General features: G+C 40.2%; 2 protein-coding genes across 4 annotated transcripts in view; both read left to right on the forward strand.

Annotated features, from left to right (window-relative positions):
* Window positions 1-27,995, forward strand: part of bcas2 (BCAS2 pre-mRNA processing factor) — a 624,479-nt gene that overhangs the window by 358,586 nt on the left and 237,898 nt on the right. The gene's annotated exons all lie outside the window — the stretch shown is intronic.
* On the forward strand, window positions 233-27,964 carry stk35 (serine/threonine kinase 35). Of its 3 annotated transcripts, XM_028013330.1 has the most exons (4): window positions 233-1,038; window positions 3,381-4,189; window positions 26,477-26,587; window positions 26,944-27,964. In XM_028013330.1, the coding sequence occupies exons 1-2, from the start codon at window positions 516-518 to the stop codon at window positions 4,121-4,123; spliced, it is 1,266 nt and encodes a 421-aa protein (XP_027869131.1). In that variant the 5' UTR covers window positions 233-515; the 3' UTR covers window positions 4,124-4,189; window positions 26,477-26,587; window positions 26,944-27,964. The 3 variants fall into 3 exon arrangements, with proteins under 3 accessions (XP_027869131.1, XP_027869139.1, XP_027869123.1); XM_028013338.1 differs by lacking the exon at window positions 26,477-26,587; XM_028013322.1 differs by lacking the exons at window positions 26,477-26,587; window positions 26,944-27,964 and adding an exon at window positions 15,156-18,112 and having other exon boundaries at window positions 234-1,038.

The following is a 27,995-nucleotide window of genomic DNA, read 5'->3' on the forward strand; positions in this document are numbered from 1 at the left end:
GCAGCACGCCTGAGTGCACGTGCTCCCACCGCCAGGTTACAGTCGGAGGACAGGACCGTTTACGCTGGATAATAACTTATAACCCCGCTGCAAACATGTGTTTTTGACGCAATTAGCTTACCATCAATAACAATTGTCCGTTTAAAGCTAAAACAAACACGGAGTTGTTATGTCAGCGAGCGTTTCCTCTCTGCGCCAATCACTGCGCGGCGGAGCTGCGGCTCTGGCCACGCCCTCTGTTCTCTGCAAGAGCTGGAACATTTTGTTTAGGAAGCAGAAAATATTTAGAACATCTGGACGGGCAGCCTGTGGCGCAGCGGCAGGTTTATCGGCAACTTTTAACATTTTAACAGGTTAAAAAGTAAGTGTGCCATTTTAGACAGGCAGAGGTTTAACTTCTCCGAAACCTTCGACCAGGAAGACGCAAGAACGGCCAACTTTTATTTGGCAAGAGTTTAAGTAATGACAGATAAACACGTAATCGCCTCATGTTTGCTTGCGACGAAGAATAAGCTATGGATATATGCGACGGGAAGAGAAGAAGAAAGGTAAGCGGCGGCGTGCGGGGCTGCAGGCGCAGCGTGGCCGCCAAGATGAAGCGGGAGGCGGTGAAGGTCCTCCGCTCCCTCTCAGTGGGGAACAACAACAGGCGTGCTGAGGCCATGGACGAGGAAGACGACGAGGACTGCTTCTCCATTTCCTTCCTCCGGAGTGACCCCTCCAGGCCGGCGGCGGCCGTGTCTCCGCGGTACAGCCTGCTGCGGGAGGTGGGCCGGGGAAGCTACGGGGTGGTGTACGAGGCCGTGGCCCGGAGAACAGGGGCCAGGGTTGCGGTGAAGAGGCTCCAGTGCGACGCCCCAGAAAACGTCGAACTGGCACTGGCCGAGTTCTGGGCCCTGACGAGCCTAGAGAACCGACACCAGAATGTGGTTCAACTAGAGGAGTGCGTGCTGCAGCGGAACGGCCTGGCCCAGAAGATGAGCCACGGCAACAAGAAGTCCAAGCAGTACCTGCGGCTAGTGGAGACCTCCCTCAAAGGTACCTGTACTTTAACACACCCGGTGCTTAGACAAAGGCCTTGAAACCTGAAACAAGGGCCTGTAAATTGAGTTTATTCAGGAGATAATGTGCTGACTGGCGTCAACAACATGTAGCCAAACTTTGATGCTCTTGCTGCATAGAAAACTTCTGATTTAGCCAGTTGATTGGATGTAATGCAGATTTTAGCCTGCATTACTAAAATTAGATTAAAAGCAATAACTACTTATCACCTTTCTGTGTTTCAAAATAAAATGCAACTTTGAGAGATTAGGACCTGCTGCTGCTAACTCTGCACTCAAATGAAGTAGTTTGCATTTACACCGTTTTTTTTTTTACTGTAGTTGAAGGGAAACGTTGTTCTACTCCAGTGATTTGGATTTCCTTCTGCAGCCTCCTCTCTGACAGTGATGTCGCTGTACATCACCTAGAAGAGCCGCAGAGAGAACAACGCTGTGCTTCCTCCAGCGCAAACGAGAACACAGTGTACTACTTGGCTGCATGTTAGAGACTTTCTTCCTGACTAAACACTTGGACGTTTAACGTTAATGCTGCACCATAAACTCAGAAACGTAAAAAATCAGCCAGTTATGATTCAGACACTTTTCGACTCAGGTCGGGGGTTTCTACTTGACCTATTTATGTCTGTCTCTTCTGACATAGTTAGGGATTTTGCTGATCATTGCTATTTCTATATTATTGATACTAACTCAGCCTTTGCTAGTTCAATCTATGTTTCCAACTAAACCCAGCTGCTACGTTTGCGACTCTTCTTTTAATAGCAGCGCAGTTATGCAAGTGTCACAGTTCTGGCTCTCTAAGTAAAATCCTTCAGTGACATTGTTTCTAGACTTTGTTATCTAACAGAAAATAATAGATCACAGCAACAATGTTAAAGCCTTCGACTTAAACATTTTGAGTTTGTTTTGCTCTGATTCTTGTAAGTTTCAGAAGTGTGAAGCGAAGAAGCAGGCATGGCACGATTCGTGACAAGTTCACAGCAATTATCATGACAGGTCAATGCGTGCAAGTGACGTGGTTTCCTCCGCGTGTCATGAATCTAGTTTCACTGAAGCCTCAGTCACTGCTCCTTCACGAAATCAGTCTGGTCGCAAAGTGTTGTGTTTTTGCTGTAAGCTCAGCTGATTGCAGCTATGAAGAGGTCTGTTCTGAATAAAACAGATTCTATAACATTAAATCGACACTAGTTCACTGCTGGACTTGAAGAAAGAATCACTTTCTGCAAGAGCTCAATATGGACTCAGCCAGTATAAACGTAATGAGCGCCATATGTTACACCCCCGGGTTCAATTTCATTTTTGATTTGTCAGATTTAAAACAGCCTGCCTCCTATCCTTCCTACTGTCTATCCATAGTTTAAAAAGGTCAATGTTCTGCTTAGTTGTAGCTGGTATTTTCAACTAAATGAAGGGGCTGTTAGAAGGATTTAATAAGTCATGGTGATGATTTTAAGGAAGCTGTTGCCAGGCTGTTCAAGACTTGCATAAACCCAGAATAAAGCAGGGGAGGATCAACCTTTTGAAACACTGTCAGGACATGACTGGCTTTGTTCTTAGGTGGCGTAAAAGCAAACCAGTTCTTTTGTGGAACCAGTTAAGAACTGGTTCCAACACTAGCTCTAGTTGAGCACTGGGACACTGATGGAAAAGCCCAATGTCAATCAACTTCAGTCCACTTGTTTTAATTACTGGAGCATTAAGATCATTTTTTACATTAACAAATAAATAAAGAACCAGCTTAAATGGCATTCTTGTTGATTTTTACTACCATCTTGTCACATTAACGAGGCTTTTCTCAGAGGGCTGATGACAACTGTACAACCGATTTCTGGTCCTTTGTCGGGTCTTCAGTGCCTGACTAGACATGATTAATCTGCTGGAAATTGTTCAAAGATTTGTCAGTTGTTTGTTTTATTTATTATGTTTTAGTCACTAAGTGGATTATAGGGTTAGTACTGGTGGGAAAAATGAAAAAACAGTCGAAGGTAAAACTTGGAAAGACCTTGGGAAACTGGAGAAGTACTGGAAAATGTACCTCAATGAAAGTAAATAAGTAAATCAATTCTGGTTTTTCAGGTTGAGATATCTGAATGATTGGAGAGACTTGGGGCATTTTTAAGCCATGACATAGAACCTTGCCATGTTAGCTTTCCTGGAAAATGCCATTGCTTTTAGATTTGTAGAAAGTTTAGTACCATTAATGCTGAGCTAATGTGAAAATAATTGTGTTCTTGTTACTGAGCATTATTTGATTTTTGCTTTCATAATTTGGGCATTTTTGACTTTTAGAGTTGTAACAAAGTATTGTCTTCTAATCCTAAGGTGAGCGCATCCTGGGTTACCCAGAGGAGCCATGCTACCTTTGGTTCGTTATGGAGTTCTGCGAAGGTGGGGACCTCAACCAGTACATCTTGTCTCGGCGACCCGACCCCCAGACCAACAGCAGCTTCATGCTCCAGCTAACAAGTGCCATTGCTTTCCTTCACAAGAACAACATTGTCCACCGGGATCTGAAGCCAGACAACATTCTCATCTCCCAGAAATCTGGTTCACCTGTACTTAAGGTAGCAGACTTTGGCCTCAGTAAGGTTTGTGCTGGACTAACCTCCAAGACCATTGAAGAAGATCCTACAGCGAGAGCTGGTGGCAAAGGGAGCAACCAGTACAACACTGTCAACATCAACAAGTTCTGGTTATCATCAGCTTGCGGCTCAGACTTCTACATGGCCCCGGAGGTTTGGGAGGGCCACTACACAGCTAAAGCTGACATCTTTGCCCTTGGCATCATCATTTGGGCAATGGTCGAACGAATCACGTTCATTGATGCAGAGTCGAAGCGTGAACTACTGGGCACGTACGTTCGACAGGGCTCTGAGATCATTCCTGTTGGGGAAGCTCTGCTAGAGAACCCCAAGATGATTCTGCACATCCCTCAGAAGGCCAGGAGCTCTATGACTGAAGGGGTAAAGAAACTCCTTCTGGACATGCTTGCAGTAAACCCTCAGGACCGACCAGATGCTCTCCAACTGGAAATACGAATGGATCAAGTCACTTTTGCTGCATGACAAACACTTCTAAACCTTTCCCTTTTTACCCCAGCCCATACAAGAAGGGACCCATTTCCTCTCCAGGTAGGCTGCCTCTCATTCTTCCATGTTAGTAGTAATTAGAGGTGTGCCGATCGATTGAAAGTGTATGATCAGTGATCGCCGATCACTGTCTCTTGTTGCCAATCACCAAAACCAATCACCTGTATCTCACTTCGCAGCCTGCATGTGCAGCTCATCTCCCCTTTCCTTCACACTGCGCAAGCGCGCAGCAACAAATCCTAACCAATGTCGCGTGAAACTTTAACGCTCAAGAGTGAATGGGGACGTTTGCAATGGAAAATTGCCTCGGGTTGAAGCACATCAAAATGCATCAACACAACAAATCTAATATACCTTTTAAAAACACAAACACTTGATGGAGTTTGGCTACATCTAGGCTCAATGTAGGAAAAAAGAGACATCCGGAGCGGTCAGATAGCAGGCAGCAGGTAAAGCAGCCCACAAGTACCAACACTCACCCAGAAGAGCGTGATGGTCAGAAAGCAAGTTCTACTCTTTGCTTTGTCCGTAATGTCTGGACCCTCAAAATAATTGCTAGTTTTAAATATTACCCAATCACTATTTCCCCATGATGTGTGTAACGTGCCAGTTCAATGCTATGAATCTCACCAGAACTTGTAAAGAACCATCCTCCACTGCGAAGACAGAACTGCTGAGCTGAACTAGATGACTGGTGATGTTAATTCAGTATTTAGAGACATAGCCAACACAGACTGACCTGTTTTGTTCACTTCCTCCGCTGCCATTAGTATTATTATTATTATTATTATTACAAAACTACAGACAGGCTACAATACTAAAACGGCGCACGTTTTAGTATTGAAAATCAACTTGCGCCGTCGTCTCCTCTTTCCTCCGGTTTCCTGATTGACCCGGTTGAAATTCTACCAGAGAAATCAAGTTCAATAGGAGAAACCCCAGAAGAAGCAGTGAAGAGAGATGAGATTCTAGTGGAATTGTGTAGACATTTTTAAAAATAAATATTAACTTTCTTGAATTTCTCAAAGATTAAAAAAATATGAGAATTTCACATTGTGAACATGTTTTCTTAAAGCTGTGGACATCATTCTACTTTAAACATACCTGGGTAGCATTTCCTACCTAGGTATGTAGGGTGCCTTGGTTCAATTAGTTAATTGGTTCAACTAATTGAACTAATTCAGTTGGTTCAATTAGTTGAACCAACTTAATTGAATTGCTTCAATTGGTAGCAAGTAATTCAATTAAGTTTGATATGTTGAGTTGGATAAACTCAACATATGATTATCTAACTCAATTCATTAAGTTCATCCAACTCCGTTTATATAATCGAATTCATTAACTGTGTTAAAAATGACAAATTTAAGTCAGTCCTGCTCAAATCATTTAATATACTTCAAATAAAAAAGTAAACTAATAAATGATCTCTTTTTTATCAGGGTTTTTTTTTTTGGCTCAGGCCGCCTTTGAGACTAGTTAGACAGGATAGTGGGTAATGACAGAGAGAGACGTCATGCAGCTAAGATCATCAGGCTGGAATCAAACTTACGATGGCAGCATTGAGGACTAAGATCTCTTTATGTGAGTTGTGCTCTACCCCTGTGCCATCACAGTTGGTGCAGGATCCATCCCTGGTGAATCTTGTGTCAGATGTAGGATACGAAACCGCCGTTGAACTTATTTGTCTGAAATACACTTTTTATAGTGCAAGTCAATTTGAGGCAGTTAGTTTTGTAACTTTTAAGTTAATTAAAAGTAAGTTGTCATCACTAGACCAAATAAATTAAGTGAGATTAATGTAAATAAGTCCACAAAATTAACTACAGCCAAAAACACATTTTAGAGTGTAGGGCTTTAAATGTAGTCAAAAATCAAAATCAAAACCTTTTTCTGTATTTTTATTTTTTTTTAAAAATCCAGTTTCAAAACTGGATTAAAAAAAAAGAACATTTAGGGTGTGGTAACCAGAGAGCTGCTGATCAGAAATGTAAGTCAGCAATTCTGCTGCCACTGGGAAGCAGGAAGGGTACAATCTGAGCCGCAGGGCAAACAGCCTTTGATTAGATGTTAACACCTGGGATGTGTGAGTGAAGCCCAAAACAAGGTGTTGTCACCGAATGTCTTTAGCATTGCATGCTCATTATGTGAAGTGCTCTAACAGCAGGCTGTGAATTGAGGTGTGCCATTGTCAGGGACCAAACGGTGCAGAATGAAGAAGCTGAAATTAATTCAGAGAAGTGGGTTTTTATTTACCCCCAAGGAATGAGAAATGATTAACATAATTAGACAGGCATGCCAATAAAAGAAGTCAACTCAAAATAGTAAACTCAAAGACAAAACTGACAAAAGACAGACTGACCTCCTGAAATTACGCATTAGAGCATTTAAACACTGGTTTAGCTAAACCATATGGACACAATAGGGAAAAACAAAATGGCTGCCACATGACAATTAACACAACACAATGAAATAAATCCCAAAACTAGCGGGATAATAAAGAGGCAGGCTCACAAAGAGACTTGCAAAGATGTCTATACACAAGTTTTTCCTTCATGTATTCATATTCAGTCAATTCAATAGGTGAACTCTCACTATGCAAATACTTTTGTGTCCATGTAAACGACTGGATTTGGCTCCTCCGTCACACACAGAAACACATCTTCCAGTACAGCCACAATGCACTGCGCCACCCATTTGCTGAGACTGGAATGGTGATGAATTTATTTTCCGGTTCGTCCGTAAAGTTACATTTGCGTTAACTTGCATCAACTACAGCACAGCCAAATGCAATGTTCAGTCTATCCACTCACCTGTATGAATAAACCTGCCGCGCGCTTCCCCACCAGAAAGCAGCTCTGGTAGGAGAAAGGCTGCTGTGCTCTATGCATCTTGCCAGTTACGTTAAGTATGCTTTTGATCCCCAGAAAAACAATCAGTAGAGACTATCAATCAATAAAATCCCCCTGGACCAAACTTGAAAATTAGACGTTATGCTGCTAATACTTAAAGGCAGATAATAATATGCCTCCAGGAATTTAAATAATTGAGGTACTTGAATCATATGAGGAGACGTTACAGCCCTACTTTCAGATGCACTCTGACCTAAACTTTAATTCATTTATGTTAATGTACAAGGTAAACAACTCCATGCTCTTGCAACAAAATAGGAGTGAAACAGTTTGAACATTTGTATCATGATTATAGTTGGCACATTCATTTATCAACTTCAGTTGGTAGGTTAGTTATATAACTGATAATGGCCCAAATTTTTAAATCTATACAGAGAGAGATTATTTTAATCTTTCTTGCATGTGAATTCTCCATTTGAAACTCTTTAGCAAAAATGTGTTTGTGGTGGCAGCAGTGCAGTAAAGTGTCCCTGTAAGATTTTAATTGTCTCAGTTTGCTATTTGGAGCAGAAGCTCCATGTATGACATCAAACCGCCGCTGAGCGGATGTTCAGCGGCCCAAACTGGCCGCCTGTTTGTTTGAACCCGAACTCTCCACTGACGAGGCCCGGGTTCTGGGTTTGTTTGGCAAATTAGCTCAGCGCTCCTTTCAGCCATTCTGTTAGCTCTTCGTCATAACAGGCTGCTCGCGCTGTGACATAACACCGCCCAGCTGCTCAGGGTGGAGGGCACTCGGGGCAGAGCAATCGGGACGTTTCCCTGCTGCCTCCGATTGGCCTCGTTCTCTTGTGGCACGACGGGATAGACGGTTACGCAACAGGCTAGCACTGGTTCAGTTGATAAAGCTGTCATCTGTTGGAAAGAAGGTTTAGTGATTAGTGTTGGGAAGAAGGGGAGGAGTGGCTGTTGGACCTGCTACTGGAGTGTTCATGTCTGCAGCTGCTAAACTGAAGGGAGCTGACAACGGCAGGATGAACACAGCTAAACCTGCGATGGAGCAACGTGGAGCCTGGTTTTATTTCTCTTGCATTATGCAGAATCTATGACTCAGTCACACAGAGAACATCTTAAAGAATTCAGTTATGAGAGTAAAGTCGAAATAATATGTTTACATACAGTGTGCATATGCACACACATGTACACACACACACATTTATATTTAAAGATGCATGTATGTACAAAAATACACATGCAGTACCTGCTTACATGGTTACACAATACATAGAAACATCTACATAACAATATAAGCTTTTATCATTTCACATGTTAAGGCTCTTTTAAAGAAAGGGCATAATTTAAAATTATCATTCAATTCATTTCACAGTTTGGCACCAATAACTGAAACACATCTAAACTTTACCTCTTTTTCTCTAGCAAACCTCGCAAATTATATTTATTTTCTCTTAACTTAAATTATTTCTGAGTTTCAGAAGAAAGGTTTTTGTTCAAAGCTTTATACAGTTTTTTTTATATATGTACAATGTTTTTACATTTAAAAGTATTACTTTGAATAAAAAGTTAGTTGGTTCACAATATCCCACATTATTAATAAGCCTAAAAGCTATTTTTTGTAACTTAACTAATATATCAATGGTTCTTGTACTTGCATTTTCCCAAACGTCTGAGCAATATGACAAATAGGGCCTAACCAAGGAGGAGTGTACAACATTCAAGCCTTTTACCTTTATTAAATCTTTAATTTTAAACAACAATCCAAAAGTTTTTACGACTTTATTTAATATATTCAATATGAGGCTTAAAACTGAGTTTATTGTCTAGAATAATATTTTCTGATAAACTATCAATTTCAACTCCATTTACTTAAAACTTTGCATTATTATAGATTTGATTACCAGAAAATATGATAAATGTAGTTGTTTTTCATTTAATGGTAACTTTTTATAAGCAAACCACTTTTTCAGCTCCTGTTTTACTAAACAGCACAGAACATTAGAATATTGTGAAAAAGTTATGAAACTTGTATATTATTCATTCATCCTCTCAAGCCACGTTCTTGTAATCTCAGTGATCATGGTTTACAGGAGACAAAAACTCAAAAGTTCAATGTCTCAGTAAATTAATATTACAAAAAAGTGATATTTAAACAAAAATGTCAGCTATTGGGAAGTGTGTTCAATATTATGCACTTCATCCATGGTTGTTCATGCTCCATGCATCGATGCATGGAGAAAACCAGCCTGTGGTTCTGATGAGGTGCAGTGGAACAAACGGTTGGAAATACAATTAAACGACATGGCAAGAGAAAATATCATACACAAAATAAATCCTGAAATGTACTCAAAATAGACCACTAACGTATAGATTTGTATATTGTTACAGGTATTAGTTACTAATGTGTCAGCCACTGTTATAGAACAATCTATCTTTCTACTTGGGGCTGTTGTAAATTATTATTTTAGTAATCAACTAATCCGTCAGGTATTCCAGTAAACTGTTTGTTCTGTAGTTGCTACTTAAGCTAATAAAAGTAATATGAAAGGAAAAAATTGTAAGAAAAAGCTATTCTGTTCCTTACTTAATAAGAAAACATTTAATTATATCTATTTTTATTATATAGTCTATAAGTCTTAATAAACACAATACAATTCAAACATCACCTTCAGTCAAGTTTGAAGCGTAAAAACCATTTTTTTTAAATAGACGTTTCTAATTTACTGCACTTTTTAGTTATTTTATTTCAGGTAGATTCTCTTCTTATTCAGCAAGTCCATGCAATGTTAGCCCAAAAGTATTTTCTTGTACATGCATTACATATCAGATCCCAGCAGCCACCAGTGAACTCCATGCATGTGATGGATGTTTCCTGCTGAGGTCGGAGGTCAAGCTGATGTGAAACACCAGTTCTGCTCTGCAGTGCACACACAGAGCTGTGTAATTTTTTCTATTTAAAGTGATCCCATGCCGTTGGCGGTTTTTGTCTCTTTCTGGGTGGCAGTTCGTTCTGTCCCCCGCCGCCTCCCTGCACAGATGCTAACAGCACTTAGCGCTGGAAGTGAGAGCGTTTAGCTGCACAAACCATTATCCAGCTGGAACACAGCAAGGTAAATGGTAAAACAGTTTAATGAACCTTCAATGCAGACAATTTGCCTGGAAGAATTGTAAACATTGAGGTTCTGGAATCATTCAATGAATCGTATCGGCCCTGTTGGTAATTAATATTTGTGCTTTACTGTGCTTTTACGGCTTTAAAAGTCCTCTTAGTGAAAATGTCATTCATAGAGTTGCCTTTAGGTGAAATCAGAATATTGAAAATCATGTGAATGTTTTTATTTTGTCGTCCATCTGACCGATCCTCAAACTCCCATCTGATTCCACTGCTGGACAGCCAGTGCTGCTGGTTCAAGGCTTATGGAGGCTTTGGACGGGAACATTTTGTCCTCTCGCTGCGTGCCAGGCTTACGCCTCTCTGTCTTAAACAGCCCAGAGCTCTGACAGCTCCTCTCTTCCTCTGAATGAATGTAATAAAGTAATTCATTACTTCAGGAATCAATTTTTATATATTTTTTTCAATTGACAGCACCGACAATCGTTGTACAAGTTGAGGCCTTTCACCGCGCAGAGCGGTTCTAATGAATATGCCAATGCCTCCAAGGCTTTGCTGCTTCGCAATTTAATGCTCAAAAGCATTTAAAAACAGGATTCAGATAATTCAAACTTTTTGATAGTACTCCTCTGAAGGACACCGTACTGTACAACATGTTCTGAACAGGAGTTGGGGAACCAGAGGGAGGCAGCTCTCCGAGATCTGGGAGTGTCCATCACATTTGTGCCCATAGCATGCTTGTAAAAGTCTGGGTTCAGTGATTGGGGAGGCTGTAAAAAAAAAAGTTTCTTCTGGGATTCAGAGCCGGTTACACAAGCGAGCTGTTGCATAACTGGTCGACTTAAACACCTCAGTGTGTTTTTGTTTATCAGGAAGTTTAACAGAATTGAGCAGAAAACTCACAAAAATAGATTTCTAAATCTATAACGTTGTGGTAAAATGAATCAGACTTAAATTAAGGAAGAGGAAAAGTCTGAGTCTGGTCAGAAATGTACAGTTCATGGATAGTAGAGGCATAACTGTGGCTACGCCTTGCTTTAGAATAACATTTGTCCACATCTTTTCCCGTCTGCTGTCCTCATTCATGGTGACTGTGTTGGATCTAATTGGTTTACACTTCTCAATCCCCTTTAAGTCGAACGGATCTGTCCCATGCTTTGTGTGGTTATATTGTCGTGCCTTTGTGATGTTAATGGGATCATTTTGTGAATAATAAAGCAGAAAAGCCGTCTCTCTGGGTGTAAATAATTGATGAAAAGGGGCACTGGCAGCATCTGCTGAAATAAGGAGGGATCTGGAAGTCCTGTGTCTCTGTTGAGTGTTTAAACTGGGAAAATTATTGTACCTTGTAATGTTTTTAATGTTCATCTAAAAAAAATTAAGCTAGACTGTCCTTGTGTTTGTTTGTGCCCTAAAAATTAAATGGAATAATCAGATTTTTTTCTTGTCAACATGCTAGTCCATTGAGTTTACCAAACTTTTTTTTCTCTATGGTTAAGAAATAAGTGGCACTTATTGCCTGGTTTTACTTACACTTGTATAAAAAGTAGTTGCATTTTTCTGCCAAGAAGATCCTACATTTTGTAAATATTACAACATGAATATTACTTCAAAACCTAGGTATGACATAAGATAGCGGCAGTCATAATTTGACATTATGAGAATGAAAAGGGTCGAGTGTCTGTTCTGGGTCGGGGAAGAGGTTCTGCCCCAAGTGGAATAGTTCAAGTATCTCGGGATCTTGTTCACAAATGAATGAATGAAAACTGGAGCGGGGTCTGCAGTAAAGCTGGTGCTGTAATGGTCTGTCATGGTGAAGAGAGAGCCGAGTCAAAAGGCTTGATTTATCGATCAATCTGTTTTCTCTACTTGGGCTGCTTCACCCGACCCCTGATCAGCAGAAGAAAATGGATGAATGAGATTTTCCCAGTGCAATAAAAATGTAATTTCGGGTGAAAGTGTAACATTTTTGTTGTGGTCTAGTTATTTGTTTACACGTCTCTAGTGACAGGAGTCTCTCACGTCAGATCGTTTTTGGACCGTTCTTCCACGGAGGCGTCTGCAGGCGTGAAAACGCGGAGGCGCAGAATGAACGATTGCTGGGTTCGTTCTACACATGCATAGGCAGATAACAAAAACGATGGCAGATAACAAAAACAATGGCAGATGACAATAACAATGGCAGACAGCATTGTGCTGTGCTCTGCTACTTAACCTGTTCAGTTTAACACAATTCCTCCTGAAGAATAGATCTGTGTTGACGGGTTACTGTTGACGATGAGGTGAAAATGAGTGAAATGGAAGCTAAGAGTTACACGTGCATGCATGTTCAGTGATGTGCAAAAATCGTTGGCATGAACAATGCAGCTGACTTAAGGTGTCTCGATAGTCTAAACATGGAACCTTTCTCCAATCAACATCCGAAAATACCAGCATTTTCCAGACAGTGGTCTGGTGGAAACATAGCCTTTAGATTAGGACTTCAGGCTGTGAAATACACTTGAAGTGTGAGATGAGACAGAACGGGAACATCTGCTTTTAATTTGAAAGCCTCTTATTTGTATGCTAATAATGCTAACAGTTCCCTTCATTTCCATTAGTGAGGGAATGTTGGCTTTCCTGCTGGCTCTGGGTTGTTTTGAGGCTGTAAAACATGCAAATCAACACGTTTCATCAGCATTTCTATGAAACTGCTGATGATGTAAACTTGGCTTCATACCATCGAAAGGCTGGTGATGCAGAGCATTGTTATAAGCAAATTTAAACGCAGATAAGAGGGAACACTATTTAATGTTCTCTTCCACTTTTTCCTTATTTGGGCTTCTTTGGTTGTTCTCCAATCATTTTCTCTTGCAATTAAACAAAAGACCTTTGAAACATTACTTCAGGTCAGGCATTAGTTTCAGACATGAGCAGGACCAGTTTATTGGAGGAAAGAGACAGTACTGTGCACGTCTGAGAACATATGACAATGCTGATCTTGTTGATGCTTACTGAAGAACTCTTTGCAGGTGTTCAGATCGTGACTGGTGTTCACCTAAAATAATCCAAAATATTCCTGAAGCTGTTTTAATCACTACAGTCAGATGGAGACAGTCTTGTTTTTCTGTTGGGAAGAAGTGGACTAACCTCAAAGTTGATGCATTATAATATATCCTCAAATTAGATGTTTAGCATCTGGGTGGTTTGTGTTTTTTCTCTACTAATGGATTTAAACAAAAACTAAGCACACACTTGGAGGTGATGTACTAGAAATCCTGAGTCAGCAGTACGGAGTGGATGCTGTGGGATTGGTTGAGGCTCTCCAGCTCGCATGCCTCCAGCTGAGCTTGTGTTCCTAACATGTGCACTGCTGTTATGCAACCTGTGAAAGGGGAACGAGCCGCTGCACGTCAGCCGCTGGGCTATTCTTGGAGCCGAGCACTGAACCCAGCATGGACGCAGGTTCAGCAAGCTTCCCTCCAGGAACAAACTACGGCTGAGACTCTACCCCACAATAACACTTAGTCTTCTTCCCTTCTGTTCAGTCATGGCCACAGATCCTGTTTGATTCCACACATACTAATACATGATGGTGATATATGGTGCCAATACTTGTACAGTTGTTTAGGACCATTCTAAACTAGTTATTAGGTGTGTGGCTATGCATGCAATAAGTTTATGTAAACTGAATGTTTGTTAAAAAAAAAAAAAAGCCTATACCCAGAAGTTTCTGAAAATAATTTCACACATTTTGCCTCGTGAATATTAACATATGAATGTAGATGATTTTACTCTGGAATATTGAAATCTCATTATATATAAGTTGATGTTTCGTCTATGTCTTTAGATGTATTTGACACATTTCTCTGCCAGTCAGTCTGTTGTCCAGCAACGCCTTCTTCGGAGATGTTCTAGAGAGAACAAACCTATATCTGTTTTTGTTTTGTGAAAGCAGAGAGTTGAAAGTTCTGTCTGAACATCAACTGAGAACAACCCAGAGCAGCTCTCACAATGCTAATGAGCAACGTAAAGTCCATGGTCTTCATGGAGCATGAAGTCCAAACCTTTGTTGACATTCTGCTAAAAACCCCACAATTTCACAATTGTGATAATAACTAAACAATTAAAATAACATCTGAATAAGTTTGTTCATGCAATAAAAAAAAAACCCTGCTGCGCCATGATGCTCCAACTACTTCCTGTTGTCTTCTTCATGGTTTACGCCAGTGACAATATCCAGTTGTTGATCACATGACTCGTGATTTAAAAAAAAAAAAGTGCTTCCATTGCAGTTTTACAAAATACAATACTTTTGATGCAGCTGAAAAACCACTTCATTCCAACTCAAAAACCTTTACTGAGAAACGTGTTCTTTTGAAAGTGTGGTTTCCATTAAGCAAATTTATTTTTATTATTCTAATTTACACAAAAGTTATATCTGGATATTTGGACAGACCATTGTGGTTGACGGATATCATCTCACCCTGTACCAGAACCAAAACCAGTTCTAGAAATGTAAACAAGATACTACAATTTTAAATATTAAATGTCTAAACAAATCCTAAATGCACAAGGAGAGCAGTTTCTTTTGCTGAACCTACAGCAAATCCCAACATTATCGGTTTAATGAACAGAAAACGCGACATTTGTCCAGTAAGGCGATTCCAGTGCAGCTGCTCTTTCCTGAGGCCGTTACTTCCCACTGCTGCTCCTGTGTGGGAAAATACTCGAGCAACCTGGGACTTATTTTGACATCATGTCCTTGTTCAGTTTTGATTGTGAAGAACCACAAAGAGTAAAAAGGAAACCTCTCTGCCCGTGAAAAAAGAAAAGATTTTTGCTGAGGAAACTCACAGAGCTCAAGGTTCTGAGGAATAAAATTTAACTTTGATTTCCGATACTGAATGAGACAAAGAAAAGCTGGAGGTGGATTGTAAAAGTTAGGTTTCTTTCGTCATAAAGAGATTCTTTGGCAGTAAGAACTGACGGCCTCAAAAGTCACTGTGTTTGTGTCGTCGCCTCATTCTGACCTCTTCACTCTGTTTCTCTGCAGACCTGTTGTCTCCGTGGCAGTGGACGGGGAAGGAAGAAGGACTCTGACAACCTGAAATGTGAAGACTCGTGATCTAGAACTGAGCTGCAAGACAAACTGGAGCATTATTCCAAACCTCTGGGGCAGAGAAATATGCAAATAAACTCCTTACAATCTCATTTTCATTTTCTATTCGCTTACTGGGGGAGATGGACAATGTCAGAGTGAAGTCAGAGTGCTGGCTGGATCAGAAAGCAGCTTTCATTTTGTAATCTAGTTTGTTTTATGAGTTTGTTCTTCCTTAACGTTTGTACTGTACTGAACTATGAGGCAGGTTGGCCGTGTTCTCACCAATTAAAGCATTCGTGGGAGTAATAACTCTGAAGAACAGACGACTGCTACCTTCAAACATCCCTGTGCCTTTAAGAGGATTCACCCCGAGTCGACTGGACCTGCGGGAGAATTCATCCTGAAGGTTCTGAACCAAGATGGAAACCTGAGAAGTCTGCGAACTTGTGAAGTTTCAGGCTAGCAAAATGTGCAAACACTTTTGTTTTAAAAGTTTTGAATGATTCATCGAGCGGGTATGATTTCAGAGGAGGCAGTCGGGGGGTCTCTCGGAGTTCAACACTGAGGTGCAATTAGGAATCAGAAAAATCTCCCAGAAGTTTAAAATCAGAGAACGACAGCGATGTGTGTTGATGATGATCTGCGCCACATTCCAGATGAAGATCTGATGGGTTTTTAGAGTTGAGGCGAACTCGTCATATCAGGCCTTTCAACCTGTGCAGTTGTAACCAAACAAGATCATTTAAACTCGTCTTACTGGGCATTAGTTCCTGTTCAAACCAAAGAGCCCCTCATGGACCAAGTGCACATGGTTTTTCTTTGCCATAAGAGTTCTTCATGACCAAGGAGTCGGTTTTTGATGATTTTTCCCAGCACTAGCAGATGTTTTAGCAACTGAATGTTTTTCTGTTGAGGTTGAGTGTGGCATTTTGGACAGGCTGACAGAAAACCTCTATATACATTAGAAAATGTGCAGATTTCAGCCATTTCCAGCATTGCACCTTATATATTTTCAGTTTTGTAACGGGTTTGGATGGTGTGAAGTGGGTTACTTTGTAGCTTTTACACCTGAGCAGTATTGAGTCTTTAAATATTTCACTGTCCGGTGCCATTTGGGGGTTTCTTCAGGAAATTGGAAGCTGTACCATCTGAGAATAATCCCAAAGGCACACGGAGACACTCGTCCTTCTCTCTGGTTCCTTCCCGCTTCTTATTGAAGTCATTTGAACTCTTTCGGTTGTAGCCTGCTGACTGGTTAGACAGGAAATCACAGGACGTTTGGACTTGTCTGCTATAGAGCCCTAAAGGCAAATGAAAAATCCAGAGCTTGAAGGACTTCCAGGGGAATATGACTGAACAAACAGAGAGAGAGAGAGAGCACGAAATGTTGTCACCAGCCTCTCTTTGGGACATGAGTGTCCTTCAGTGACTTGGCTCTGCAGCCACAGCAGTTCTGAGACTTGTTTTAGTTCTTCTGTAGCGTGATGCTACCTCCTGCTTAACACTCATCACCCTCAACTGTCTGTAGTAACGTCTTAGGAGTGAGGATAGGGTTCACAGTGGCTGAGTAGGAAAGCATCTTACCCCATACTTGATGTTTTTTTCTTCCTTCCGAGGTTCTGGCTGGAACCAACACCTCTCTTTTTCCCAGAGTTTTACTAAATGTACATCTCACCTACGAGCCACAGTGTGTTCATTTAAAAGCTACAGCTCCAATAAGGGTTTTACCAGGACTTTATCTAAAGGCAGATGGTGGTGTTTAACCCTCCTCTGGGTACATCTGGACGCTCAGACTGGCATGAGTTCAGCAGGAAGATTGAAAATCATATGTAGATTAATTCTGCATGGAAGTCTGAGAAGGCTGCTTTTGTTTTGAAAGGCCTCTGTAGTTGTTGGGGAAGCTACGACGGGCTTCAGTGGGTAGTTAAGTCTATGAACTCAGGTTGTTGAGAACAGCAAATGAATTACATAAAAGCTGTGGTATGCAACTCATAAAAACTATTTTTAATATGTATTTAAATCTGTCACCATGTCGTGACAGTTTATGAGACAGTCTGTTAAAAGATTGATCTCCTCCACCTTCCTGTGCTGCTGGGAGAAGGCAGGGAAACTTTACTTTTTGTTTCACACAGATTATCTCTTGTATTACACTATCACGCTTTGGTGACAGTTTCAACAGATATGTAACTTTTTTTATTTTATTTTTTTATAAAAGTTACATACTGCAGTTTTTAATTTCTCAGCATGTCCCATGTTTTCCTGCTCGGCCATAACTGTGTTTTTGCTCTCAGTAACTTGTGTGGTTAAAATGCCAGCAGCTGGTTCTGCATTAAATATTCAGAGTGTGAAATAAAGTGACATCTGGTAGCAAAATGAAATGTCCAACTTTTACGGGAGCTGTAGATGTTAAAGGGTACCAAACATCAAACTGTGAAGGTTTCAGTTCTACGATGTAATAGAGCTATTTCTTTTTAGTTCTTTTTTTTTACCTGGAAGGTGTTAGTTAATTCTGTCCTGTTCTGTGTTTCATCGTTATAGCCACCAAACGCAATGAAAGGTCATAGTTCATGTCACAGTTTGTGCTCACTTGCTCCTGCTGCTGTTTTTCCATGTACCTTTTTTGCAGAATATTGATAACTTCACTTGAACACTATGCAACAAAAGATTTAATTGCCTCACTGTAAATGCTGCACAGAGCCACACCCTCCTCGAACTCTTGTGGATGATATCTTGAACTCTTTCCATGTTTCAGTGTGTACAGAATCGTCTTTCAGGTGTAAAATAGCGACTTTTTGTTGTTGTTGTTCTTAATAAAGCTGACAGGAGCCATTAGATGTTTGAGGAAAGCATCTGTTATTTTGCTGTAAATATCTTTGACAACTTTTCGGCAAATAAAAGCTTAAAATGTGTGTTCGTGGAAGTCGGTGTGTGATTCGGTGATGACATCCAAGCCTGGCAAGCAGAAGATTGGTTTGTTTTACAGCGACTGTGACCAGCAGTGTGTTTTCAAGCAGCAGGAGGTTGAATTCCCGCTGGATTAATCCCGTTTTATCAGCCTAGAAATACCAGACGGCCTTTGATCGCTCCAAACTAAATCCATCCTGCAGTCTGGAAAATGTTTGCAAATGCAAATGGAAGATCTTTTCCAGATTCCATCAATCGTTCTGGCTGCATTTAAATGTTTAGAAAACATTATTTATGCACTCTTAACTCAAGCAATAGAATCCAATACGATTAAATTCATTTCTACATTATTTACTTTGAAGTTAAATTTGAACTATAGCCGTGGTCCAAAGAAACGATCCAGTTCGTTTAAATCATTTCTGAATGCCTTTCAAATCAAGTTCATATATAATCATACAATTCAGTCTTTATTCAGTTCAATTCCTTTCAGTTTATTAAAACCGAGACCAAAAAACAGAGCAGCTGACATTGTCTGCAGACCCCACACATTCTGGATACAACGGTTTGGACTTTTACCTTCAGGGCAGCACCACAGAGATGGTTTAACCACTAGGTGGTCTGGTGAACACTTCATAGGAAGTGTGCCCAAATTGATAACAGGCATATTTACCTAAATTCAGCCTGGTCTTCCTGAAAGAAAAGCAGAATCAAAGTCACATTCTTTGTTTCTGTGCTCAGCTTGGCGAATAAAGCCGATTCTGATGAATTCATATACGAATAGAAACATATTATTCAGATTATATTGTTACGTCATGCCACTCTTGACAAACGATGAAAAGATATTTTCAAAAGGATTCAATAAAAAAAACACAAATCTGTACATCTTTGTTTTTAGTCTTCAGCTCCTCATAATTTTGGTATCATAGCTCTGTTTTAGGTCAAGAATGACTAAATACATTTCTGCCGCACATTTTCAGCCTGAAAGCAGGATTTCATGTCTTTGGTTCCCAAAACTTTTAATACTTGTATGGAGTTAAATTTGTTTCACAATTATTCAATGAAAAACACCACAAAATAAAAATAAAAATTCTGATCAAAACTTTTGGATGTATAACAGGGTTTTTTTTATTATTATTTTTTATTATTATTTATATAAAAAGCTATTTTTTAAAATTAAAATAACTAGTTTTGTAAATAAAAAAAAAGTTGTTTGCAAAAATATAAGCTTGCATTTGCACGTGCCAGAAACCTTTGGTTGCGCTTCTCAAACTTTTGCTTGCAATTCTAAGTTTTTGTTTGCGAATCTGTGGAGTCCCTGTGGGACGTGGGGAGTTTCTTTTCCACTCGCGTTCCCTCGCAATAATGTACTGATTAGTTACGCTGGCCATCGTACGTTCTGTTATTCCGGTTTATGTGAGGTGTTTCTATGTATATTAATATCTCGTTGTGAAATATGTGAAGTTTGATCTTTTTCTTTAGAATAGAAAAGCACCACAAACCCTGTGATATAAACAGAAACTTTCTGTAAGAAGGAAAGAAATAAAAACACATCCAAACTATTTTTGGATGTGTTTTTATTTCATCCAAGATGATAATTATTATTACTAGAAATAATTATTTCTAGTTATTTCTAATAACTCAGAAATAACTATTTCTAGTTATTTAAAATATACTTAATATACTTTTTTTCACTGAGGGAAGGTCATCACAACATGAGGTCACCGATTTTGATGTCCGGACATCCAACGATTGGCTGGACTTCAACCTTTGTTGTCATACCTGATTGGTTCTTCCCTTCAGTGTCGATTGAGAAAAGAAACAAACGTTTCACAGAATGATAGTGTTTATGTTAAAGCATGAAGCCGGAAATCAGGTGAATTAAAATGGAAGATCTCCATGCAAAATCATATGACCACTGAATCTAATCTGACAAAAACTAAAATAAATGTAAAATGACTGACATGAGCTGAACTCCAGTGAACAGATTCATCCTAAAATATTAAATTGCCAATTTTGAACAGAGAACTGAGATGAACAAGACAAAATGTCAGGAGTGTGTGTGTGTGTGTGTGTGTGTGTGTGTGTGTGTGTGTGTGTGTGTGTGTGTGTGTGCTGGGAGAAGCGACAAGTAAACAATAAAAAAAAAAGTGCTGTAAATATCTGACATTTTGAGCTCCACACATGGGCTCGGCATATTGATTTCTGAAATATATTTGCTTTTCTTTGTCTTATTGATCATCAAGTTTTCCATTAGCTTCTGTCCTTTCAACCATATGCCGTCTAATGCGTGAAGGCTTTGTGATCTTTCTGCTCAGTGTGGACATGCAGGAAGCCAAAACAATACGCTCGGCGTCCTGTTTGATGCAGCTGAGTAATCTTTAATGAGCCTAATGGCTTCTGCCTTTCTGTTCAGGCCTCAGCTTCTCATAAAAGACTTATTGATCAGTTCCTTTATCTGCTTTCGAACACTGCACTCTGACCGCATCGAGGTGTTTCAAGTATGTTTGAATGAGTCATTTTGTGAAAGGGAAGAAGTCCCACGATGGAACTGATGCTGCTTTCGATTTTTATGGTTGCTAAAATAGATAATGTCACATTTTCACATGAATCCTAATAATGCTCTCTCTGCATGTTCTACTTTGTCCCTTCATAATCTACAAACTCTGGGCAGATTTGTTTGGGGGGGGAAAAAAGCTGTAATATCTCTATTAATAGTTAAGGCATCACGCTAACTTGCAACGTTAGATGTAGTTTGCATTTATATTAACAAATGAAAGAAGCTGAAAAATATTAACTCACTGATAAACTTTGCATTATCAGAATAGGAAGTGAGGGAACTCACTTGTTTGGATCTAAGCAGGAATAAAGACGTTTCGATAGAAGTACATGTCTGCTAGGCTAGCTCACCAAGCTAGCAGACTAGCTAGCTAGCTAACTTTGAGGGTAAAAACTTGCTTGTGTTTATTACAAAACATTTTTGATTTACTTAAAAGGCTTTATTAGTGTTTTAATGATGAGGCTTTTAAAATGGGGCTGCACAGTGGCGCAGTTGGTAGCACTGTTGCCTTGCAGCAAGCAGGTCCTGGGTTCGATTCCCGGCCCGGGGTCTTTCTGCATGGAGTTTGCATGTTCTCCCTGTGCATGCGTGGGTTCTCTCCGGGTACTCCGGCTTCCTCCCACAGTCCAAAAACATGACTGTCAGGTAAACTGGTCTCTCTAAATTCTCCCTAGGTGTGACAGACTGGTGACCTGTCCAGGGTGACCCCGCCTCTCGCCCGGAACGTTAGCTGGAGATAGACACCAGCACCTCCTGACCCCACTAGAGACAAGGGTGTAGAAAGATGGATGGATTTAAGGTCTGCGAGGTTAAAATATATCTAGGGCTAAAGTGCTAAAGCCTTATTCCTAGACATGCTAATGGACAGGACAAAAACTAGCCTGCTCTGGCGGTCAAGTTTAATGGCTGACACGGCGGCTCAAAAAGTGTGGGCATGGAAGTAATTTGGAGCGAATATTTAGAGATTTCCTCTTTGAAAACGTAAAGTCAGGCAACGCTTTAGTGCAATGTTATTCTTCTGAACAATTTTTCCTGCTGTGTGTTTTGAGCTCCATTTATAGAAATAGTCAGTTTACAACATTTGGCCTAAAACAGCTTCTGTAAGCTATCTGTCTGTCTTTTTAGTTCATTTTAACATGAACTAAAATGTTGACATATATCACATTTAAACATTAGATTACATCAGCGATGAATATAAAAATGTGTCAGCGTTCAGCCGCAGCATCTCCATGAGGAAATACTGACGACTAACCCGATGTTAGGCTCCTCCACCATCACTCTTGGTTTTACTTTTGATTCATCATTTCACTCTGCAGCCTCTGTTATAATGTTCCTTTCAGAACAACAGGCTCAGATTAGGAGAGCACATAAAAGCTTTTACATAATTCTGTGATTTTACTGTGTCAGTCTTCAGTGAGCCTTCCCAAATGAAATATGTCTATATTATTTTCTTCTGTGATCAAAGTCAGATCTATGCCTTGCAGGTCTGTCTTAGTCAGATCTGTGTCTTAGAGATCTCATGTCTTCCCCGCTCCCCTACCAAATGCACAGGGTGGGTTTTTTGGGGTTTTTTCTATCCACTCTGAATCTCTGATGAGGAGTTCGTGGAGAGTTCACACAGTGGTCACAGAAAAACACAACAGACCTGACATCGGGTTAGAACCACACAGACAAGCTGTCCTCAGAGAGTCTGTCTCGCTCAGAACCAGGCTCACTCAGTTCTGCTGCGGCGCCGACCGTTCACTGTGACGTAAACACAAACTGAGTCCAGTCCTAGGAAGGTTCCTCCAGAAAAGCCTTACTGGAATATCTCTCTTTATTTCGAAACACAAAATTATCTCCAAGCTGCTAGCAGATTTTAACTCCAGTGCTGAGCGATTGATTTGCACCTTACAGATTTCTTTTGTTTGTGTTTTTTTCTCTTTTTTTCCCGTCAAACTCATTTTAATATTAGACAAAGGTAACTGCACATTAGCCGGAGATGCAAATACTAAATACGGACCGGAAGGACTGAGTAAAGGGTTTAAGGTACACATTTTTTATTAAAAATTTACTCTTTTTTTTGCAGAAATCAGTAGAAAAAGGTTTTTTGTTTTGGTAATTTGTTTAATCAAAAAAACAGATTTTGTTAATCGTGACTGATTTTTAAAAACAATAAGGAAATAATTATCCTTGGGGACGAATGCTTCATGATCTCTGACCTCACCTCGAAGACATCCTGCTGAGACGTAATATCCTGGGCTCTTTGTGACTTCCTGCAGCCAGGAAGCCTGGGATCATTTTGGTTAGTCCGCTACTGGGAAGACTAACCACTGTCCTGTGTTTTCACTGTTTGTGGGTCTCTCACTGTGGATTACTGGAGTCAAAGAGCATTAAGATTATTTTGCAGACGTCAGTTTCTCAACTGCTCTTAAATTCCTGTAGATCGGGGAAATCCCAGGTTGATTTATTTTTTTTTTAGACCTGTAGATCTCCTGTGAGCCTACTTTATGTAGACTTTAACATGTTTAAGAGATTTCCTGACTCCACACGTCTGTCAATGAGCAGACCTGGGATTGGGAGATTGAACTGAAATGTGATTACTCTCTCTGTTTCTCTTTGTGTTTTCATAAGATCTTCATCACAGATCTGAAACATTTAAATGTGACAAAAAAAAAGAGAAAAGAAGCAAAAACGAGATTATGCAAAACACGCAGCTGGAAGAACCTTTTAGATATTTTCTAATTGTTGAATTCATGCATTTGCAATATATTTATTGAATCCCAGAACTTCCTGCTGGTATCAGTTAAACTTACTGTTAGCTGAACCTCAGAGCTGACATCCGTCTTAAATTGGCGATACGAAGTTCATTGATTCATGTTTTAAACAGACTCGCACCTGAACTGTGCTTGAACTGTTGACATTTCATGACCAGCTCTTTTTTAACATCAGATTGTGATGTCGTTTGTGTGTGTGTGTGTGGGGGGGGGGGGATATGTGTGTGTGTGTGCAGTCGGTCTGTCGTTTGACCCAAGTCAGGGCTTTAATCCCAGCGCTCGTCACTTCCTGACCTCTCTTCTCCTGTGGAAGTGTGGACAGACACACATGGATCTGAGTAATCCTAATCCACCTGCCTTTAATCTGCTGTGAGAACAAACTTTAAATGACCTGCGGCTTGTTCCACATAGCCTGGTCTGGCCTAGATGATGGTTATTCTTTTAAGGACGACGCGGCAGGAAAAAACAAGTTATCACTCCAAACAAGTCTGCCTTTATCGCACAGTTTGTCTCATTTCCTATAGATGGATTCACCTTGCAGTGCTTCATGGTTTCAGTGCAGTGCCATGTTTTTAGATTTTCCTTTCAAGCAACCAGGCGACGTTTTCAGTTCAATTCAGTTTTCTTTTCTACACCACCAGTGTTCAACAAATGTTGCCTTGAGGCACTTCACCAAAAAAAAGAGAAAAAATTCATTCCATTTGATCTTAGTTCTCAAGCAGTGCAGTAGTTCAGTTCATTGCTAAAAATACTTTTGAAGGTTTTCTATCTAAGGAAACCCAGCAGGTTGCATCGAGTCACTGACTTTCAGCATTCACTCCTCTGAATCAGAGTCTCTTTACTGTCGTTGTACAAAAACAGTAAAACGAAATTTAAAAAATAGCAACTCTCAAAGACAGTGCCAAAAAAAAAAAAGAATAAGTATATTTTAATAAATATAAAATAATATTGCAGAGACAAATATAAACAATCAGGATCGGGACCTTAAGAAAAAGAGGATTTTTTAGGGCTTGGATGAAATTGCGGTGTCCAGGACGACAACAGCTCTTTACTGCACTGAAACGCCTCACTGAGGGTAAGACTTGGCCGGGCCCTGAAGGGGCCCTGAAGGGGCCGTGAAGGGGCCGTGGTGACGCTGTGGGCTCTCCGAAGTTGGTCCTGTAGCTCTCCAGAGACGGAAGAGACATAGCGACAACCCTTTCACACACCTGAGTCAAACTCTTGAGAACTTGACTGAATGCTGAAGAGGTGATTGAGTCGTTTGATTCAGGTGTGCTGGAGCAGGGACACATCTAAAAGCTCCGGAACATCGGGACATGAGGATCCCTGGACCGAACCATTCTAGAGAGAAATTACAAGAAGCTACATGCTGCAGCAGCTGAGATGGAGGAGACAAACTGCTGCCCAGGTTCTTCACCGGCCGAAGCCAAGCGAATGGCAATGAGAGCCTCTGTTTCCTTGTAATTAATAATAACTGGCACAGAAATTAATTCTAGTCTGGATTACAACTTTTTAGTACTTCTCTTTTTTGCCGCTGTGTTTTAGTGTTCTTATTTCCTTCCCCTTGGGCTACAATCATCTCCACTGGCTTTTCTCTGACTCTGGTCAGCTCGAGTGGCAAAATGTGAGATGACCGGATTCACTTGATTAGGTCGATGTCCTTCAAGAAAGCTGAAAAATGATTTGTGTTATATTTGTTTGGCTACATTATGACAGTCCCATGTCAGTGAATGGAGCATCGAACAATATGCAGGAAGGCCTCTCAAGCCCTGGGTGGAAAGTAAAATAAATGCAGCAAAACCTAAAATTCCTGGAGGAAAATTAGCTTCCATCATAGAGCTATGGCTTCAGATGACGTTTACCATCCAGCCAGACAACAACCTGAAGCATCCAGCTAAAGCTACACAGAGATGGTTTGAAGACAACAAGGTGGATGTTCTAGAGTGGCCCAATCAAAGCCCAGGTGCATATAATAAAGACTGACTGGGTAATTGTTTACGCAATTATTTTAGGTTACATATTTTTATCTAAAGTTCATTATTTTGTAGAAATCAGGTTTTACTGTTACATTAAAAAAATTTTCTTTGTCAAAAATGTCACATTAATCTGCTCATGACTCATTTTAAGCACAATAAAAAGGCAAAACTTCCTATACTTTTTATAGGCATTGTACTTTTGCATGGTAAGATTTTAAAACACGGCAGACATTGTTGTTTTGCCCACAGAGTGTTTGCAGCGACTGACCTCGATACGAAGCCAGCATACATCATTTCACGCATCCAATCAGCCGATGAACTGAGGTGCCGGAGTGAACGCCTTGCTCAGTCTAACGGCTGGCTTTAAAGGGTTCGATGCGGCTCGGCCTTTTGTTGTGGCACACTGTACGGAGGCACACAGTGTTCAGGACATGATGTCCTGTCACATTTACAGCTGCGCCCTGATCCTGGGAACTCAGTGTTGCAGAAAAACATTCAGCCTGAAGGAAGCGTTGCTGCCCTCCGTCGGCTGCAAATCAGTTTCACACTGAAACATACCACCAACGGCAGAAAGTATTATTATTTTTTAAAAAGTAACAATACCTTTTAATGTAATAGTAGTTTTTAAGTAACATACTTTATGTTGGATTTACAAAAAAAAATTGACAAATTTGCAAAAATATGAGTTTTCAAAATGTTTTACGTATTTGGATGCAAACTGGATGTGAGATTCTGTGCTGCTCTGAGCAGCAGCAGCTTCCTCCTTGCTACGATAACTCTGACTGCAGGTGGGAAACTTACAACTACGCTGCAAATTGTGAAGTGTATATGTTGCACTTTAAGAGTAAACCAAACTTGGCGATCATTCGGGTCCAAACTCCCAGTGTTGAAAGGACACTGGACATAAAATAACACCAGAATAGTGCACAATTCTAACACTTTGAGAGTGGAAGTGAACTCTTTTACCCATAGATGGATCTCAATCTATCGATACAGACAGAGAGATATGTTTGTATCTTTCTCTTGGTGTATAAATGTCTGGTTTCAACTGTGGCTTTTTTTTTTATTTTTTTTTTTTAGGTGGCCATGTTTCATGTTTTGCAACGTCTGTGAAAAATCTAGGGACAGTTCAAGTGTTCTGCTTTTCCTGTGGGAAAAATGTACAGTTCTTGGCACAAGGCGAAGACGTCGGTAAATAGTCTTGAAGTTCTTTTGGTTCAACAAACCACATTTGTTGAGACACAAATTCCAGCTAGTTATCAGTAAATATGCTATTCTGATTCTGATTTTTGAAGATTTTTTTTCAATGAACATACCTTACATTACTTTTGAATACACTGTTTATATGCTACTTTTAATAACTCCACAGTACTTGCGTTGAATTTTTTGCCTTTACAGCATTTTACTCTGTTTTTACATATTTTATCTTCTGTCTTTATGTGAACCGAGCTGCTTTAATTGTGTGTCGCATTGTTAGTTTAGCACCTGAATTTCTCCATTGTGGGACAGTCAAAGTTTTTTCTATTCTGCTCTATTTTGTTTAACAGGGTCGGTGCTGGACTCGCTCTCACAAGAGGATCTGATTACGGCGTACTTTCATGACGGCTGCAGTCATGCAGAAGTTCTGGATTTCTTGCCAACAGTTCACAATGTTCAAATGAGCCTTTTCTCAAAATTAAGAAATGATCCATTTTATGGAAACCAATGATGTCATTCTAGACTGTTTGTGTCTTCTCTGAAATTTTCCTTAATTTGTTGTAATTTTGGTTTGTTGTTGAGCAGACCTGTGTGGTTTCTGTTCATGGGTTTGCTGCAATGTGACATTGATGAAAGCAAGGAAAGATGGACTACAAATCCCATCAGACCTGCTAAACAGTCTCACTGGTAAACCGGATGTCATGTACCACCTACCTAACAGGGTTTTTTGTTGTTGTTGCTTTTCTCATTTATTTAATTGACATCTGGTTAATTTGTTGCCTGTTTGGCAACTTTCAAAAATAATTTGTCAAAACAAAGAGAAAACAAAAAATCAGCCATGTGTTAATAGGATGTCACTTTTTATTGTAACAATTTCTGATGACGTAAATACAGTTAAGCATTACAACAGTTTTCAACAATAGTCAAAACAGTTGGTAGTGACAGTTGAATGAAGAAATGTAAAAATATAACTAATCTATGCGTCCTGTGCATATTTTACTCCTGGGTTTGGCACGACAGACTGTGGGTTCCCAGACTCCCAGGAGGAACTGGGACAGTTTATGACCGAGTCAAACAGCAGTCAATGTGGCCATGACCGTCTCTAGGGACGGTTTGAGGACCTGCAGAGACAGTGGCCTGGTGCATCCACTGACTTGGGAATCCTATGTGGAAAACTACATAAGACTGGAAAACATGGTGGACTTGGAAATAAATGAGAGTCTGAAATTTAAAGGTGTGTGTCCAACAACCACAGCGCCGTTCTGCTTTGACAGAGCAGGTTCCACAAGTTAACATCTGCCTTCACGGGCCAACATCCACATTTGAGTTTTGTGATTCTGTATTTGTACTTAATAAAGTCCAAAGAGTTTTGTATCCCTAAGTCCATGTCTCTTTTGGAACT

This window comes from Xiphophorus couchianus, chromosome 1, assembly GCF_001444195.1.
Source record: "Xiphophorus couchianus chromosome 1, X_couchianus-1.0, whole genome shotgun sequence".
Lineage (NCBI taxonomy): Eukaryota > Metazoa > Chordata > Actinopteri > Cyprinodontiformes > Poeciliidae > Xiphophorus > Xiphophorus couchianus.